This window comes from Pangasianodon hypophthalmus, chromosome 18 (genome assembly GCF_027358585.1).
Source record: "Pangasianodon hypophthalmus isolate fPanHyp1 chromosome 18, fPanHyp1.pri, whole genome shotgun sequence".
NCBI lineage: Eukaryota > Metazoa > Chordata > Actinopteri > Siluriformes > Pangasiidae > Pangasianodon > Pangasianodon hypophthalmus.
The window spans coordinates 8,838,028-8,854,297 of NC_069727.1; the positions used below are offsets into that span (position 1 = coordinate 8,838,028).

The following is a 16,270-nucleotide window of genomic DNA, read 5'->3' on the forward strand; positions in this document are numbered from 1 at the left end:
AATGCATTGCTTGTCTGTACAGAGGCTTTGGATAATGTTGGAGGAGTGTGACTCACAGCAAACTCAGTGTGCAGGGCCTGTGTGTTGAGCGTGGCGTCTCTGAGCTGCTGGCGTGTGAGAACTCGACCGGCTGACTGCAGGTACTCCTGAGCCACCCGCTCACGAGGAGTGTTCACTCCACAATTCAGAGGCTCCACAGAGCCGAGTGCACTCATATCCAGCACCAGGGAAACGTTGGAGCCTCGCCTGTAGAGGAAGAAGAACCATCGGGTCAGAAGCAAACATCTGCACATTTGCTTTTATAGCATTGTAAACTTTCTTCTAAAATAAAATGAATAACGATATATATACACATATTCGTGATGTTAGAGAGACAAAACTATTCTTCTCTCTTGCCTTTTAAATACATACAAAGCGACACGCTTCAATTTTTAAATACACAATAAAACTTTTATGTCACCTCACAGGTTTTGCCATTAGCCTTACAAAAATGTATGCAATGCTTATGTGTTTATGTGACTGTAGGATATGTGCTCATAATTAGTGAGTAAGATATAAACAGAAATTTGGTATGCTAATGTAACAGCACTTAAAATTTCTTACTATGAATGAAATTTCATTGATATGCACGGTAGCCATTTTTTTAGTATTTATGTTCACTTTCGCAATTTAGCTAAATGACTAACAGCCACTATGAACACTAGTCATATAGTAACATTAACAGCCTTTATGACTGATTTCGCAAAGTCTAGAAGAAAAAAAAAAACAAGCTTTTTCCACAAGCTAGCTAGCAATTAGCACACAAATAGCCTGTGTTAAAAATAGCCAGTCTTTAACAGTGGCCATTTTGCTTTCTGGTTAGCAGCTGCACCATTTGGTCTACGCCAATCTTTGTAATATAGGAGACATCTCACAAGTTCTGTAACAAGACTTAAATAAATCCTGCAATATTGCTTTATGAAAGATCCATGCAGTGTTAATATGTTAAGTGTCTGGCGGCAGAGACGGATACAAATGCAGGTACACAAAAGCTTTATTTAGAAAGCTAGAAAACAAATCCAAATCGTCAGGCAAAGTCAAGGTCAAAACCTAGGCAATGGTCAGGCGATTGGCAAACAGCATAGACAATTAACCAGGTAACCAGAAACAGGATCGAAAACCAGAGATTCCAGGTGTGTATGATCAGTAGGATGGTGACTGTGAACATGACAGATGCTGTGTCCGAATATCCCTACTACCCTACTACCCTAGCAGGCGAAAAGCAGTACGCCAAAGGAGTATTTTGTCCGAATTCTCCGAGAAACACCCAGATGACCTACTGCTTCTGCCAAGATTCTGCAGTATGGAACTAATGGACACCGCGCTATCCCATAATGCAACGGTACTGGCGCGGAAGAGTTGTCAGAATCAAAAAAACTGCGCCGTCTCTTTGTAAGTGTAAGCGCTATAGGTATTAAACATCGTTCCTTGTGGTTAAGCCAAACTTAACAATGTTCAACAACAGCTGAGTCAATTATTAACTTGTTGAAGGTTTAAACATGAAAAAACAGTTGCCAGAGCATTTACATTTTTACGTTATTATGACGTTTTTACGTTATTATCGTAGGTCACATAACATTGCCAACATGGCGGATGTAGTATGTCCGGATTGTATTCATACTACACACATATACTGATCAGTATGTACTGTATCCACTGCCAAGCAGTAAGTACTGAATCGAATGCAGTAGGTACTGGCACAGTACGTGATTTCGGATGCACATAGAGTTTGTGCGTCTGCAGCGACCATGTTTGTAGGTCGCATTGTGTTCTGGGAGTTGTAGTGTGACACCGATTCTGGCATTGGCGTTACATTAAGCAGGCCCGGTGCAGGACCGTTCAAATAAAGTGTAGTGAGACGAGCTCACTGTTAGGATTCGTTCATAGTCGCTTAGGATAAAAAAATAGCCAAAATGTAATAAACGTAAAAGTAATCAGACGCCTGTTTGTACTTGGCTGTTGCCTACAGGACAAGGTCACATCTTCAGTTTACACAAAGCTGAAATATGTAGGACATGTTTGTTCAGGATCTCAGAGCAAGCTGTGACAAATATCCCGACACTGACCTCTCCATGCTGCACACTCTCTCCCTCTCTCTCTCTCTCTCTCTCGCTCTCTCTCTCTCTCCTGTGTCTGCTAAATAAATGAAACAGTCACCACCCTTCTAACTGTCTGCAGCATGTGAGATTACAAAACAAAGTGAGCCTGATTGACTCAGAAGCTGAAAGGAAGGAAGCCGTTCATCAAGGCAAAAAAAGAGGGATGTAAAACATTTTCTCTCGACTGCTTGCTGCCTGTTATCATCACCGAGTCAATGTATATTTCACTATCCCTTCACTATCACTATCCCTTTTCACTGAAAAATAAAATAAATAAAACATGTGTAGTGGACTGTGTGTGAATGTATAAAAGTAAACAGGACGTTTATGGAAGAAAGAAATGGCCACAGGAAGTTAGATGCTGCTGCTCTTCTTCTGGGTAGATAAATTAGACTGTAACTGCAAGATAGTGTTTGTGCAGGCGTGTGTGTGGGTGTGCATATAAGCAGAAGTGCAAAATACTCGAGCAATTGCTCCTCGTTACGATGCTTAAGTTGTTACTTGTTATTATTGAGCGTGAATACATGCACTCTTACTTAAGTACATTTTCAAGAAAAAAAACATACTTTTTACACCTTATATTTTTATTTAGACCTTCAAAGTACATGTGGCAAATCATCTAGCTCTCTTCTTCTGTCATGCAACCAATGAGTGTACACTATATATCGATCACATGAGCTCAGTTTAGCATCCAAGCATTTCAGTTTAGCATCTGATCATTTCAGTTTAGCACACAGTGAAGTTCAAGGATGTAGAGTTGTGCCAATTTGCCATGCTGAGAGCTTCTCATGCTACACAACGCAGTTAACTCTATAACTCTCAGTGTGTGCTTGAAGATGATAGTCCACCTAGACTATGATAGAACTTGAGGATGAGTGTCCCTGGCCCTACCTCAGTAAAAATGTTTCAGTATGCTGAAGTAAACAAAGATTCATAGAAAATGATGCATCACCTTTTCCTCCCTAGAAGGCATGAATTCCATCGAATTAAAAAAAGCATGTTGAGCATGCTAATGTTAACTGGCTATATTTAAGTAGGTTAGCCTGTTTTCTCTGCTAATGCCAGGTTAGACTAGTATTGATTCTACTAGCTAATGTAATTGTCTAGCAAGTCAAATTTAAGCTAACAGTAAATATTGCTATTCACGTGATATTTTATTTCTGATTAATTCATTAATAAATTACAGTCTGTAGCATTAGTTATGCATATGACCAGCAAACTTACAGAGATGTTTATTTACATAAATAACACATCACAACAAATATTTAAATGTTACTACTGTCACTGATATTTTAGCATGGCTGTTCTTCTTCTTCTTTTATTTTGGGTAAATTTACTTCTCAAATTTTCATTCATTTTCAATCATTTTGGTACTTTAAGCATTAAGGTGAATTTATAGTGGACTAAAGAAAGCAACTAAATTTCGCAATTGATTGTAATCTGCAGATATTGGCATAAGAAGAATTAACACACAAAGAACAAAGATCGTTTTTATGCTGCTCATGAAGCCCATGAAGTAGAGCATAATATGTGAAGACATATATTATGCTCTACTCTGCAGTCCACATGTACTCTCATGGTCACATCTGACCCCGTCATTATTTAAGACTATACAAGCCAAAGAGCTTCACTGGTGCTGCCCTGAAATAACAAACACTTATGTAAGATGGAGGATGGCAGTGTGGAAGCTGATACTGTTATATACTGTAACTCTGCTTCCATTTAGTCCATTTAAATCAGAGGGAAATGATGTGCTCTTAATTAATCATTAGGATAAAAACAGAAAGTGAGTGTGGCAATGTTACAGCAATTAAAATTGCTTACTATAAAATAGCTATCATCAGTCTTTTATATTTCTTCCAAAGATTTTCAGACATTGGTTTTTTTTTAGACATTTTGTTAGCTTTTGCTTGATAATTTGGAGAATGTGCAGCTAAGATGATTTTTTTTTGTCTTTTTTGCCTAAACAACATAAAACTATGTTTTTATTACAGACATATTATTAACATTAGTAAACATAGTTATTTATGTAGAACTTAATGATGCTGTTTTTAACACGAGCTATTCGTATGGTAATTTTGCTAGCTAGCTTGTTGAAAAAAATAATAAACAACTGTTTTGTTAGAGTTTTTTTTTTTATTATTTTGTTTTCTCCACTTTAAGAAATCAATCATAAAGATTGATGTAAACCTCACTCTATGACTGGCATTCTCAGTCTCAGAGTCATTTAGCCAAATTGCTAAAGTAAGTGTAAATACTTCAGTATTTAAAAAAAAAAAAAAAAAAAGCTTGACCACCTTACATATCCTGGTTATTTATACTGGTTTACAATCTTGTTTAATTTGTGCACACAGTGTGCCTTATTCTCATGTTTTTGAATAGTTCATGCATTCCGTGTATTCATGTATATTACATTGTACTGAACGTTTTTACTGACTGTAGTTTTTTTTCGTTCCTCATATCATACAGTATCAGGAAATAAGTGCTAACAGTCGTTTTTGTCTACATATCATTAAAAAGCAGACTGGCCCCTCACCTCTCTTGCAGACCCGCAGCAGGCTTCATCTTGAAGGGCGAAGGGCTGGAGGACAGACAGGGTTTGAACTCAGACACAGGGGGGCATGGAGGGCACGGGGGGCACTGAGACTCAGAGGTGGAGGCACTGGTGTGTGTGTGGGGTGTGCTGTAGTTGATCTGGGTGGTGGTGGTGGTGTTGGTGGTGTTGGTGGTGTTGGATGGTGTTGTGCTGGTGGCAGTGGTGCAGGCTGGTTTGGGGGCTGGGCTGGCCTGCACCATGCTGCTGGTGAGGGTCAGGGGCGGCTGGGTGGCATGCACAGACACGGGCGCACCCAGCCCCTTCAGCTGCCCGTCTGAGTACTCAACCTTCTCCTTCAGTCGGTAAAGCACCTGAGGAAAACAAAGACACACAACCAGAACTTAGAAAATTCATCAAGGCTGATGGAAGTGTGCAATATTTTTGTATAACCGCACAGCTCAGACAGTACGATAGGTTCGTATTAATGCGCTCGTTCTAATATGTTGCTGTTTCTATAGTAACAGCTCATACACAGGGACTCGTACTGTAGACGTTCCACATAATCTAAGACTATTAATAAATGGTTTTGAAAAAATGTGTTGATCTTTAACAAAGTAAAAAAATTTTTTTTAGGAGACATTTTTGTAACATCTATAGAAGGAGTCTCCAGTGTCAGCGCTTTGCAAAGTTTCCCAGCACGAGAACAGAGTTGACACTTTCTGGTTTCTTAGTAAAATGACAGGCTGCATTTTTTCAGAGAGAGAGAGAGAGAGAGAGAGAGAGAGAGAGAGAGAGAAGGAAAGAGCGAGGAAATGACAGATTATTGCAGATATAACATAAGTCAGAACAGGAACTAACTTGACTCTTGGATGTTCCGGAACAATAAATTTAACTATAAACCGTAAAATATGATGTGTCATTCATTAATAAATTAAACATTGTAATCGATGACAAATCGCTGTGGTATAAGTGGAATAAAAAACTCCAAAGAAAAAAAAGTTATATGCTTCACATCATAAAGATTTTTAATCTATCAATAGGTTACAATAAATAGTGTTAATGTAGTTAATAATTCCTAATAAATTAATATAATATACAGAATATTAAAATATTACACTGTTTTGTGATACATGTAAAAGAAGTGATCTGTATGTCCTTTGATTATTTGTAAAGAACCTAAAAGTTATTTTAATGAATTCTCGAACACTCAGTTCACCTAATCAGATTTATCATGAACGAAGGATATAGAAGTATGTTATAAAGCTGCATTTTGGTTTTACACTTTTACTTGCAAAAAGCTAAACCGAAAAACTCAGAACACACACACAAAGGTTTTCTTTCTTTCTTTCCATCTTTTTTTTTTTTTTTTTTTTTTTTTTGATGGATGGAAGTGTTGATCCATGAGACAGTTGGTCCAAAGTGGTATAACTGTTGCCATCTTGTGGTAATGAAAGATATACAGTATACAGACAATTACATTTTTTTTAAAGAAAAATCTTTCTCAACATCAAGTCTACTGCCTTGATGTTTCTTATATTCAATTTGTATATTTATTGTATTTCAAATAATAATTTTTTTCTCAATCTCAATTTTTATCAATCATTCTCAATCTTAAATCCAGGCTTAGTAAGTAAATTAATGTACTTTATTTGATTTGACTAATTTTACTTTAGAAAAATAGGAGTACCTTCTGTACATGGTCAAAAAATTCATTCAATTTTTATTTTATTATTTTATTTTATTTCATTTTATTTTTGGCTAACTAGCTTGGCACGGTGGATATTACAAAAGGACTTTGTATTTAATCATAAAATGCAGAATTAAAATGTAAAAAAAAAAAAAAATCAAATAAAAAAATAAAATGACTAAAAATTACTTTCAAATTTAAAATGAATCATAACCGCAGGGCGGAAATGCAGATACAACATGACAGTGACACAGATAAAGGTAGACTTCCTGAAGCATCATTACTGATTGGACCACTTGTGTAGACTTGTAATGATGATGATTTTCTTTATTAGGTTTAGTAATTGTTGTGTTGTTGTGTTATCAGTCAGCTTTCGATCTGGCTTTTTGCAGAAGGAAATAACAGGCAGCTCAGAGCAGGTTTTAGTGTTAATTTTGTTTATGTTTTGGGTTTTTTTTTTCAGTATATGATTAGGATATATTTAATACTGAGTTTCTGATACCATGAGCAGCAGTCTTGGTGTTGGATTGTGTTGTTGCTGTTGAATTGTGTCATGTATTTCTGTGTCTTATTAAACCTGTCATATGCATCCAGTGCCATATTCTAACTTTAATCTTATATTATTCTAAATATTCTGTCTGTCGAATATAAACTGTCATTTTGACTGTTTTCTTCTATCTGATAAGACTGAGATGAATTTGTGTAGCTCACCTGTGTGTAAAGTCATTTCAGCTATAAGTCACTAATCATAAACATTAATCACTAAATTACGGGCTGAACGACTGTATTTTTTTAACTCACTATCCCTTTTAAACACCAGTTGACAATTTTAAATCTGCTTTCAGTTGAGTACTTCCACATTAGCTCAAGTAGATACACTATAACGCTTCTAGCTTTCCATTGAGACACACCGATGAGGCAACACCTGTTGCAAGCATTTAAGAGAAAAGTGTGTTACAAAATGGCATCTTAGCCAGTGAAAAATGTTGAATGTATGCAGATTCAAGTAATATTTCATTTTATTAAATTGTTTTTAAACAGATATAAGCTTATTAAACCTGTTATTCATTTCAAGCCTGAAATTGCTTATTACAAGCAAAATGATCTGCCGATAGAAAAGAAAATCTAGTCTGACATTAATAAATATGTCTAGAGATAGGGTTAACAGTCTTATATTTGTTATATAATAATCTCATAATGAGAAATAATTCATAACTTTTCCTTAATTCGAGACACCTTTGCTTGCTAAGACATTTTTTGCAGTGTAAGTGTTTAATTATGATGACGGATAGCGATGGCTTATCACAGTCCCCTTCTTTATTGGCTAGAAAGGCTTCTCGCAGTAAGTGAGATGAAATCAGATGAATGTGTTAAAGAACATAACATTCCTAAACAATATTTATCAGAGATCTGAGACATGAAAATCTTCTGACAGTTACAGCTGGAATGTATTTCTGTCCAGACATCGATTTGCCTTCAAGTGAACAAGCTGTACAGTGTGTGTGTGTGTGTGTGTGTGTGTGTGTGTGTGTGTGTGTGTGTGGTGTCGTAATGTAGGAATAAAATTTCTTCTAGGAAATTCTACAAAAAAGGACACTCAGCCATTAAACAGTCCTTACCTCGGTGAACAGCACTGACCGGAAGTAATCTCTACTGTCAAAATGCAGAGGGGAAAAAAAACCCGTCCAGTGTTAAGCTTCCAGCTTACTTTTGATTGGCTTACAGATCTCAGCCAATCAGGTGAGCAGGTGAGCAGCTTGACCCTTATGTCATCCTAAAAGTTCATTAAGATGGACTGACAGAGCCGGCGAGAAGGAAAGTCGACTCGTCACAGCGTGAGAGCGGGATGTGTCATGATGATTGCGACTGAAGCCAAAAGCCAAGTTTTAGTCACATCACCACAGAGGCTGAAGGGACACGACCACTAACTTCCTCTCCTTCTCTCTTTCTCTCTCTCTCTCTCAAGTACAACCACACATTTCCTTTTTTCACTTTCTGTTATCTCTCACAGTCTTTCAGTCTCTCACTCTCTCTGTGCCTCCTTTCTCCTTTCGCTCTGCTCCTATCTGTAGCTTCTACTGTTTGCTCTCTCCTCCTTTTGTACTCAGGTGTACCTCTGATGTGTGCAATTTTAAAAAACATGTACGTGCAAATGTGCGTAAATATCAGCGCTTTCCCCCTGGGACATTAATCTGAGATGCGTTTTAGATTTGAGCTCAAACCCCTCCAAAACATCGAGCGTCTTCTGAGACAAGCATGTATTATTCATGTGAAGCAGGAAGTGGTAGAGGTGCAAAGCGTGGGTGGATATTCAGCGTCTTAGGCAATGTCTTACTTCAGGCCATGCCACACACACACACACAAGCTTCTAGAAAGTGGGCTAATTTTACACAACCTTCAATCCTCATTACGGTGAATCCGTAGTTAAGACTGTGAGACAGTGAGAACGTGTGTGTGAAAGAAAATGAGACAAACCTACCATTAAACAGGTGACAATGATGATGAAGATTGTGAGGAAGATGACCACCACATAGAAGCCTTCGTTGCTCCACACGTTGTCCCTCTCATGCTGGCCTTGCAGTACATTCTTCTAGAGAAGAGAGGAAAATATGAATGATAAACCCTTTAAAAAAAACCATGCTGGCTAAATAATAAATCCTTCAAGCAATCATCTTTGCCTAGCTCAATTCTAACAGCGAGCACGAGCAAGTCTGAAACTTCACCAACCAGTCCAGACACGGGTGGCTCGCCCGAGCCCGGACTCGCACTCACACACTCGCGCGCCACAAAAAGTGTGTTTTTGTTGTCTGCCTGTGCAGGTGATGCAAGGAGTAACATGTGCAGCACTCAAGAGACAAATTTCTTCTGACATATGGAGTGAGAGAGGAAGCTCACTCCACCCCTAGGCCTGCCCACACACCCACACAGACACGCGCACACAAACACACACACACACATATCTTAACCTGCCCCTAAAACAAACACATGCTAACCTGCAAACACACACACACACAGTTCTCTGAAGTTTTATCTGAACCCTGGAATAGAGCAGGAGAGGAGCATGCGCCCTGTCATGTTCTCACCCCCTCGTCAGCGACGCCGCCACTGCTGCGCAGCTAATAATCACAACAAATGATGGTTGTTGTCAGCCTACTCATAACACTATCCGCCAACTACAAAATGGAAACTTCTGATGATTCTGAAAGCATCACACTTGTTCGTGTATCTAGTATTTCCTGTTATAACATTAAAATAGATAATGTTGCTTCTTTCTAGATGCTTAAAATTAGTGCCAAAATCTGCCAATAGAACAAGATTATTTAAAACTTGAAATTAATTTGTAAAAAATGACTAGAAATAGGTTTGATAATCTTATAATACTTGATAAATCTGACTATATTCTACATATTTGAACGAGTTAAGATGCCATTTTTTGCAGTGTCTAACCATTTTATACTTTTTTTCTGGATGTTCTGATAAATGTTTTTACTTAACATTTTATTAACACTCTCACAACATTGCCAAAACATTGTAGTTGTAGGAATGTTCACGTTCAGAGAGAATGTTTCTCTCTAACTAGGAATGTCCTGTGAGCAATTCTCAAATGTCTCTTAAATTCTTAAATGTCTCTGGAATGATACAATCGAATCGTCTTAACACGTATCAGTCGTTTTTACGGTTGTTGTTTTTTTTTTTTTTCAGAATGAAGCTGTGCCAGTCATTAAATAACATGTGATACAATATGTGACAGGTAAAATAATATGTGACACAAAGCTAAATATGGTCACTATCTCACTCACTCACAACTGATAGTTGGAGAATTTTTAGCAAAAATATTTTTATTGTAAGAACAGTGCAGAAAGACTGAGCAGTGTCTTTTTTTAAGTCTTTCATATTTTTGGCTTTACATAAGTATTCATTGTATTCATCCTTGAACTTTTCCACATTTTGTAGTGCTACAACCTGGACTGAAATGTTAATTAGGATTATATGTCAAGAATCTGCGCAATATAGCCTGCAATATTGATGAGGAGGGGGAATCAATACAGCTTGCATTTGAAAATTATTTTCAAATAAAAAATGTAATAGTTGTAAATGCATAAGTATTCACATCCCATTGCTATAAAACCCCGAAGTCACTTCTAGTGAAGCCAGTTGCTATCAGAAGTGACATAATTAGTTAAGTGGAGTTAAACTGTGTGCAATTAAAGTGTCACACGACCTTAAAATAAATACACCTGTTCCCTGAACAACCCAGAGTTTGTTAGAGATCATACCGAAAACCACATAAAGTCAAAACCAGTCCTGGAAAGTTCTGGAAAATTCTAGAAAAGTATACTATAATTATCAGTTTGGTTATAAAAATTCTCCCATTAAATCATTAAATCTGATGTTTAAAAAAGCTTAGAATGTGGCACAACTGCAGCTCTGCCCAGAAAATCTCTTCCATCAAAAGTAAGTGTAGAGATGATTAGTCAGAGGAGCCAAATACAGGGCAGTCCTAGAAGAAAACCTGATTTAGCCTGCAAGAGACTTGAGACTGAGGTTGAGGTTCAGTAGCCGATATCTATGAATACTGACAAAGCTAGACCGAACTGGTTCAAAATGTAGAACCTGAATGAGTTATAATGAGAGAGTCAAAACCCAGACACTATACTGATCGAGAATCTGACGCAAGACTTGAAAATCACGGCCATGGGCGGAGCTAAGGGAAGCGTGAAGCACGGCCACCCCTCTGCCCACCCCAGTAAGACATTAGTAGTAGCAGTAGTAGTAGTAGTATTAACAGTAATAGTAGTAGCAGCAGTAATAGTAGTATTAATAGTAATAGTAGTAGCAGCAGTAATAGTATAAAAAGTATACTTTTTTGTTTAATTAACCTTGTTAACCTTTCACAATAAAACAGGTTGTAACACTACAAAATGTGGAAAGAAGCAAGGGGTGAATACTTATGCAAGGCACTGTAATTTGAAAAACAGTGATAACCAGTGTAATGTGTTTTATTCATTAATTTTTCGTTCACTAAAAATTTCCAGCATTTCACTTTGAGTTGGTTTATCTAACCTATGTTAATTTACACATTAGTATCTCTTATTATAAATTAAATAAAGTGATATTTGAGCATGTCTAAACTGAGTATGACACTCCTGTGGTAAAGCAAATGATTTTCTCTAGCAAAAAAAAAAAAAAGAAAAAGAAAATCTGTTTATCAGACTGAACGAGCATTCGCTTCTGGTTTTGTAATGTTAATCGCTAAATGATGCCATTAAAGCAACACGGCCTTTTCCAGAAGGGTGCTTGAACAGACTCTCCTTTTATCTGATGGGTTACTAATTGCTTCATTTAAATCATTTAAGTTCCCACTCTGGAAGACATTTTACACGTCAGCTCATGAGAAAGTACTTCACCGTGGCCCTTGCAGGCACATAAAAAATGCATTATTATTAATGTGAACCTTCAGATTAAGAGCAAAGAACGATTTGAGATGAGCTTGTTTTGATTAATGCCTCGATTGATATGATAGTGAGATCCCCCTCTTTATCTCAACACCTTTTTTAAGAATAACAAGCCTGCTAAGGCAAAACAGCACAGCCAAAAGCAACTTCCTTCAAGTTCTTTCATTTAAAATGAAACAGACAGTGAAATACAGTTGGATGCTGAGTGAAAATCATGACCCCCTCCAGCAGACAAACCTCAGCGGAGACCTCGGTGATGCCGAAAGGACCAAGGCTACTGTGCAGAGTGTTAATGTTGAGGGAGCGGATCACTTCCTCTGAGGACACCGGCTCCGACGCTCCCGTTCTGTCCGATGACACGTACAACTCAATGCCATTTTTCTGCTCCTGAGAAAACATGAGGAGCAAATCAAGGAACAGTACTTTAAATAAACATTAACACTAATCTAATATTAATATAATCTAAACTAAAAAAATATAGAGTATAGTTGAAATAAAAAAAGAAGTGTGTGTGTGTGTGTGTGTGTGAGCATTTATACAGTATTCTTGCGTTATTGCCTGCTGAGGTGATTATTGTGTACTAGTGTGTTACTATTGTATGTTATGCTTTTTAGACTTTTGCGACTGTATCATTTATAGTTTGACTAACAGCTTTGTGACTAATGTTTGTAGCAACCCGGAGAACTAGTATCATCACCTTCAGTCCTCTCTGTTCCTCCAGTAACAGTCTCACATTTGTTTTTGTTTTGTTTTTTGTCAATTCTTGTCTCTTGTATTAATGTCAGCACCTTTAGGAGCTAAATGTCATACTAAATGTCAGTTGTGTTGAAACTTGCTGCCAAATGAATAAATATACATGTAAGTATATACAATGTAAGCACAACCTGATGGGCAATAAAAGTACATTTATTTTGAAGTTTAAAATTAACTAGTAAAAGGATATATTGCACCCACATTCACATTACACCATGAAAAAAATACAGCACTGCTAAAACTAAAAGAAAAAAATGTGAGAAATTAGAACGTTATATTATTTTTTAAAAAATGCTACCACAGGAAGTGGTTGACATTTATAAACATATGGTTATTAAATGTCATCATATCATATCAATGATTTTGCAAGCAAAGCTAAAGTGATGAATGACTGATGCTGTTCATAACATAACAGTTACAGAAATGGAAGTAGCAGAAATGACTACAAAACAGCAGCATGTGTAGAAAAATATTTGAAAAAATACATATCTGAAAAAGAAGGTAAAAAGTTATAAAAAATAATGTGTAAAAAATAAGCAATATGTAAAACTACATATTTGATATGTCCATAATTCCTGGAGTATTCTTTTGTTTCCATTTGAACTTGAATATGTCATAGTTCCTAACACTGAAATATCAGTAACTTTTAACGTTAATATGAGTAAAATGAGCTAATTCATTTGGTTCATTAGGTTCATATTAAAAGTTAAATGTCAACTGGATTAGGAATTATAAAACACTTGAAAGAATGAGAAACTTTTTATATACAGTATTAAACTTATGATTATTCATACCGTCTTCCTCAGCAAGGCTGTGAGTTCAACGAGCCAAACAGAAGAGCAAGCACTCATTCATAAAACTGCTCAAGCATTCCTCAGGTCTGTGCTTTACACTTCTGTACTTTCAGACGTAAGCTTATGATAAGTTTCATTATACATATAGATGAGTACTGTATAACGGGAGCCTACAATCAACAGTGCAATAAGAAGTAAACAAACCACAACAAAGTGCAAGGATGTCAGCATGCAACAGGTAAACAGTAGCAAGAGACAGAGTGCGATCATTGAAAATCACAGATGAGAAAAAAAATTTCAAATATGGGGTAACTCAGCGCTGTGTTCTTACATTCAGACGGTTGATATGTACTTGTCGTGGTGAAATGTCCAGGGCAGCGGCCACGCCTTCACGGAACGTCCGCAGGAGGCTTACGTTCAACTGCCGAACATCCACCTGCAAAGCCTGAAAGAGAGAGAGAGAGGGAGAGAGAGAGAGAGAGACGGAGGGAGGGAGAGAGGGAGCAGAATGAGATGCATCACCATGGAAACCAGGCTTGCTCTCACCAAATGTCACAAACGGAGAGAGAGCTGTGTCAGTGTGTGAGGCCTGAAAAGCTGTTGAGAAAAAAAACACACCACCCACCAGCATTTTTACCAGTATATGTGTGTGTGTGTGTGTGTGTGTGTGTGTGTGTGTGTGTGTGTGTGGTGTGTCTTGAATTTAAACACATAGTTTTACTACTAATGTAGCCAGTTAGCATTATGGAAAAGAGATTTACAGGCCTTGCTGTACTACTGTGAACCTCAGACACATATATTGCTCATATAGAATATCGATTCTATACATACAACTCTAATAGGAACACTTGACGCTCATTCATGCAATTATTCATGTGAAAGCAGCACATTAGAAAGAAAAAAATGTGATCTCAGTGACTTTGTTGGTGCCAGATGGGCTGGTTTGAGTATTTCAGGAGTTGCTGATCTCCTGGGATTTCCACCCACAACAGTCCCTAGAGTTTCTTTTTCTTACTCTCTAAAGTAAGAAAAACAAAAATTATCAAGTTGTGGGTAAAAACGGCTTGTTGATGAGAGAGGTCAACGGAGAATGGCTAGACTTGTTCAGTCTGACAGGAAGACTACAGTAACTCAAATAAGCAAACTCTTTACAACCGCGGTGAGCAGAAAAGCATCTCGGAATGCACAACATACCAAACATTGAGGCGGATGGGCTACAACAGCAGAAGACCACTTTGGGTTTCAGTCCTGTCAGTCAAGAACTAGACAGCTGACAATTGGAAAAACATCACCTGGTCTTTTTCCCAAAGTTTTTTCCAAGTTTCGTGAGACAAAATATACACTGAATAAAGGGAATATGTAGTTGGTCAGATTTAAGATAAAATATTATGTATAGTATATTCTCATCAAAATGTTATTTCATTGCTTATACTAAATTTAAATTAAACATGTATCTAATCACTGTACATAATTTAAATGATGTACAGTGAGTGTGATTAATTCACGTATTATTAACGTGATCCAGTTTTATAATCCAGATTATAAAATCTCGCTGGATGTAGGTGCTGACAGGAACAAATACACTGTACAGAGTGTACAGTGAGTTTGATTTCAGTTTGATTTAAATGATTATACATAAGAAAAGTAGATTTCCATATTATTGTAGTGTTATTGCTATATTGTTATATTATTTTATTAGATTTAAAATAAGTCTAATATAAAATATGAGTAAAAAACTTTATATTTTAAATATTAAATATTTAAATATTGTTTAAATGTTGCATTATTTCTCTATAAATAAGAAAAAAGATGGACTGCTCTGAAATCAAAGTTCTGTAAGGAAAAGAGCAGCCTCAGGGGCTGGAAAGCAGAGGCCGGGGAGGTGAGCACACCAGAGGTCACACAACAGATCTTACCAGTGCACACAATCCACCCACACTACTGTAAGACCTACCACTTAACATCCCTCACCCCTCTAGGTACCTGTTTTAAAATTCATACCAATAACACACACACACACACACACACACAGCTCCCTGGTTTGATCCTAAGCCTGGGTTGAACAAGCCAGAATTTGTTTTCTAAAATGTGCTGTTGGGAGTCAGAATTGAAAAAGTGTTCATAAACACATTCATTTTTACCGCATACTATAGAATCAGTCATCTTTCTAAGCTAACATAAGATGGTTGCAGTTACAGGCAATTACGAGGGATAACTGGTCTGAGGAGCTCCGTCTTTGAAGCACCATTTCAGCTCCGCTAAGTAGCTAACTATCAAATCAGTGAAGTTAACTTGAGTACTAATAATTTTACAGTTTTACAGGTTGAAAGTTAGCTAACATGCCTTACTTATATTGCTTTAGCAAACCTACACAGCTTGCCTAAAATCTACATCAAGAAACTAGCTACTAACACTAGATAGCTAGGTCACTTTCTTACTGAGGAATAGACTTATTTAGCTAGCTAAAATTTTCTTCAGCTAACAGATGAGTTTATGGCATCTGGTTAGGCAGCACCTCAGCATACATTGCCACAACAATGTCATCGATGTTGTAATTTTAAAAACATTACATGTTGAACACCAAAGTTGTACCTTCAATTTCCATCTAGTAAAAACACTCTGGGTTTCTATGAGAGGTGTATACATATATGTCCGGTCATTGCAGTCTAGACAACCGCTTAGCATCATTTAGCCACTGACAGGACACCAAGCCATAAGAATCTTCTAGACTTAGACCATTTAAAAGTGTCACTTTAGCTGAATAACACTGTCTTTTAGTGCTAATCCACAATAATAAGTACATAATGTTTTAGCTAATATCAATCTGATAGCTAAATAAAATTCTGGATAGATTTTTTCTGTCAGATTATAACTACGTAGCGACAGGCTGCTAGGCTACTCGTGTC

At 37.0% G+C, this 16,270-nt stretch overlaps 1 protein-coding gene across 4 annotated transcripts in view; it reads right to left on the reverse strand.

Moving 5' to 3' along the window:
- Window positions 1–16,270, reverse strand: part of ptprr (protein tyrosine phosphatase receptor type R) — a 55,386-nt gene that overhangs the window by 14,609 nt on the left and 24,507 nt on the right. The window contains exons 3-7 of one of the 4 annotated variants that reach the window (XM_026923231.3): window positions 13,696–13,809; window positions 12,055–12,204; window positions 8,841–8,948; window positions 4,675–5,045; window positions 57–246 (exon numbers count right to left, since the gene is read on the reverse strand). In XM_026923231.3, coding sequence (XP_026779032.3) covers window positions 57–246; window positions 4,675–5,045; window positions 8,841–8,948; window positions 12,055–12,204; window positions 13,696–13,809 — 933 coding nt within the window. Of the gene's footprint in view, window positions 1–56; window positions 247–4,674; window positions 5,046–8,840; window positions 8,952–9,088; window positions 9,261–12,054; window positions 12,205–13,695; window positions 13,810–16,270 lie in introns of those variants that run through there. The other 3 variants (XM_026923230.3, XM_026923233.3, XM_026923232.3) reach the window with 3 other exon arrangements.